The following is a 3344-nucleotide window of genomic DNA, read 5'->3' as shown; positions in this document are numbered from 1 at the left end:
TTCAAAAGCTTCTCAAGGTGGGCCTATGAAGTCAGCGATAAGTGGAAAATGTAGTAATAAGAGAGGTAAGAGCCCAACCCGAAGAAAGCCACAGGTACATGCAAACAAGTCTGGAAAGGAGAACGTGGGGCTCTGTAAGTCTATTTTGCAGAAGAAGAACGAGAGGGAGGAAGCAAGTCAAATGGAAGTGGAGGAATTGGATATGGGACCTAAACGAAAGTTATGGGCACCTTTATCAGAAGTAGAGGATAATAAGGAGACTGGGAAGAAACTTAAGCTTGATGAGGAAGTTGTTGCTCTTGAGAAATTGATGGCCACTCAAATGGGATCGGCGGCGGCTGCTGGGCAGCCCCGCCGGGAGCAATGAGTGCTATTGCTTGGAACTGTCGAGGGCTTGGGAACCCTCGAACAGTTAGCACTCTCCAAAAAGCAGTTTTGGAGGAAGATCCCACCTTGGTTTTTCTTATGGAAACCAAGTTGAAAACAGAGGAAATGGCTGAGATCAAATGTAAGTTGGAAAGAAAGCAAGGTTTGATTGTCCCTAGTGAGCGACGAAGTGGAGGTCTGGCCCTGTTATGGAAGGATCCGATGATGGTGGATGTGCAAACATATTCCCAAAATCACATAGATGTTATTGTTATGGAGGAGAACGGGAACAAGAAATGGCGATTCACCGGCTTCTATGGCCATCCTGAAACTAATAAAAGAGAAGAGTCCTGGAGGTTGTTAGTGAACTTGAGCACAAGGTGTGATCTACCGTGGGTTTGCATGGGAGATTTTAATGAAATCAGACATAGGGGTGAGAAGGAAGGTGGCGGGGAGAGACCTGAATGGCAGATGAAAGCATTTTCTTCAGCTATAAATAAAAGCAAACTTAGAGACATGGGCTGTGTGGGACCAGATTTTACATGGAGCAGAAGGCTGGGTGCGCGTGGGTGGGTCCGTGAGAGATTGGATCGGGCTTTGGTCTCTACTAACTGGGCTTCTTTGTTCCCACGGGTGAGTTTATACAATGTGGCAAATTGTTCTTCAGACCATAACATGTTGATCCTTAAAGCTTCCCCTCCCAGAAGTAGAAATAAAAGAAGGCAGCGTTTGTTTAGATTTGAAGCAATGTGGATTAAGGAGAAGGAATGTGACGGAGTTGTGAAAGAAGCTTGGGAGAGAGGTCGTATTTTGGGGGACCAAAACCAATTTGAAAGGTGCATGGAGGAGTGCCGAACTTCCTTGCAAAGCTGGAACAGTACCACTTTTGGCCACGTTGGTAGAAGAATAGCATCACTAAACAAGAAGCTTCAATGGCTTGAATGCTTATCAGGTGGTGGGGCAAACATGGAGGAGATACATGCCACAAAGGTGGAGCTTAACAAGATGCTTATGGCAGAGGAAGAACTGTGGAAACAGCGGTCAAGGAATTGTTGGCTAACATCAGGGGATAGGAACACATCTTTCTTCCATGAGAAAGCTTCCAAAAGACACCAAAGGAACACCATTACTCGGCTTGATGAAGTTTTAGTAAATTATATAATGGTGTGAAGTAAACTTTATCATGATTTATTAAGTTTTAGTCCTAGAGTAATGTCACACTACCATAGCTAGATGTTTAAATGCAGCATCTATTCCACACCATGATTTTATGTTTAATTTGACAAGGATGGACACCCACTTTATTTTTCATGTAATAACAGATTTTTTTGTTTACTGGCATGAATAATGCATTGAATATTGAATTTATGAGTGAAGTAATTATTGCATTGTTATTATACGTTCCTTTCTCCCTTACAGGCGCATCGAAAGCATGCAGATTTTCTAAACAAGAAAATAGAGATGTATGATGAGTTAGCTCTTGTCGTGGGCAAGGACATAGCCACAGGTGGCTTTTCAAAGTCCTATATAGATTATGAAAATGAGCCAGATAATGGCAACAGTGCTGAATTTGTTGCTGATAATGTGGAGGAAGATGTGCTCGAAAAAGGTAAGAATGTAGTCAAGTCATCTACAACTGGGTCGGAAATTTTCAAGTCCCGTAAAAGAGGTCGTGCACCTTCTACTGCTGATGATAGCGTGTTGACTGATCTGTCTGATCAGTTGAAGGATATAGCTACGGCTCTTAAAGAAATCAATCGGGGCCTCGTAGATTACACATCTCTTTATGAGGTTATGGCTATGATGGCGGATGGGTATAGTGAAGAAATGCTTGCAACTGTGTTTGACCATCTGTGTGAAAATGAGAAGGTAGCACGGGGATTTCTGGCCAAGAATGCTAGGCTGCGAAAGATGTGGTTGGATAGTTTTTTTTTCTCACAACTTTGACTTGCCTATTTCATGTAGACTGTGATGGTAGCTTTATGAATTCACTTTTGTTGTAGAACTAGTATTAACCTACCATTGTATTATATATATAGTACTTTGTATTATTGGGACAATACAGTTGCCGAAATTATGTATTTGTACTATTCAGATACCACAAGTAGGTATCATTTTTGTACACCATGGAGGTGTAATGACAATGGTGAACGATGAATGTGGCTATTTTTATATTAATATTATCGGTATATTTAAATGATTATTTTTAATGTTGAAGTGGATGATTATTTTTGTACTGTTACAGATATGTATACGCAACACAGGTGTATGTTGAAGTGGATGATTAGTTTCTAATTATTACAGGTTTGTCTAGATAATGTAGGAGTTGAAATTTGTAAGGCATTTTATATTTTCCGTAAAATTAATTCACAAACCAAACATGAAAATTGATTTTCCGAAAAAAATAGATTTCATTTTCCATAAAATGTTTACCAGAACCAAACATAAAAATTGATTTTCCGTAAAACAAAAAGCATTTTTCGTAAAATGTTTGACCAAACCAAACACCAGAATTGATTTTCCGTAAAACGATTTCCGAGACAGCCAAACAACCTCAATACATTTTCCTTTTCCGGAAAATAGCATTTCCGGAAAATATGTATTTTCCGGAAAACGTTTTACGCGAACCAAACGTAGCCTTAATGCAATAGGCCATGTAGTCTCTCTCTCTCTCTCTCTCTCTCTCTCTCTCTCTCTCTCTCTCTCTTAAAATAATCAATAAGTAAATTCATCGAATTGGTATGTTGAAATTTCCGGGTGGCTTCGAACTATAGATAAGACAACTGTTGTTTGTGTCTTTTTTTTAATGTCTTCATGCAAAAGACAGAAAGAAGAAAACAGATACTAGTATTTCTTGATTGTGACTTCAAATTTTTTCAAAAAATAAAAACTTTTGGATCATTTCACAAAAATTGTGGTTTTAGCATTTTCTAATTTTCTCTGTATCGTTCCAATTTTTTTGGGATGTCCGACCATTC

The 3344-nt window shown here is 39.3% G+C and overlaps 1 protein-coding gene across 1 annotated transcript; it reads left to right on the top strand.

Moving 5' to 3' along the window:
- The first annotated feature begins 363 nt into the window (after positions 1 to 363).
- On the top strand, positions 364 to 2654 carry LOC136063765 (uncharacterized). Its single transcript, XM_065764626.1, has 3 exons — positions 364 to 1515; positions 1786 to 2279; positions 2612 to 2654. Exons 1-3 carry the CDS (start codon positions 364 to 366, stop codon positions 2652 to 2654), a joined length of 1689 nt encoding a protein of 562 aa, XP_065620698.1.
- The last annotated feature ends 690 nt before the right edge of the window (positions 2655 to 3344 follow it).

This window comes from Quercus suber, unplaced genomic scaffold, assembly GCF_002906115.3.
Source record: "Quercus suber isolate HL8 unplaced genomic scaffold, Cork oak 2.0 scaffold_573, whole genome shotgun sequence".
Taxonomy (NCBI): domain Eukaryota; kingdom Viridiplantae; phylum Streptophyta; class Magnoliopsida; order Fagales; family Fagaceae; genus Quercus; species Quercus suber.
The sequence above is the reverse complement of the archived record's forward strand: the minus strand, read 5'-3'. Positions and strand labels throughout refer to the sequence as shown.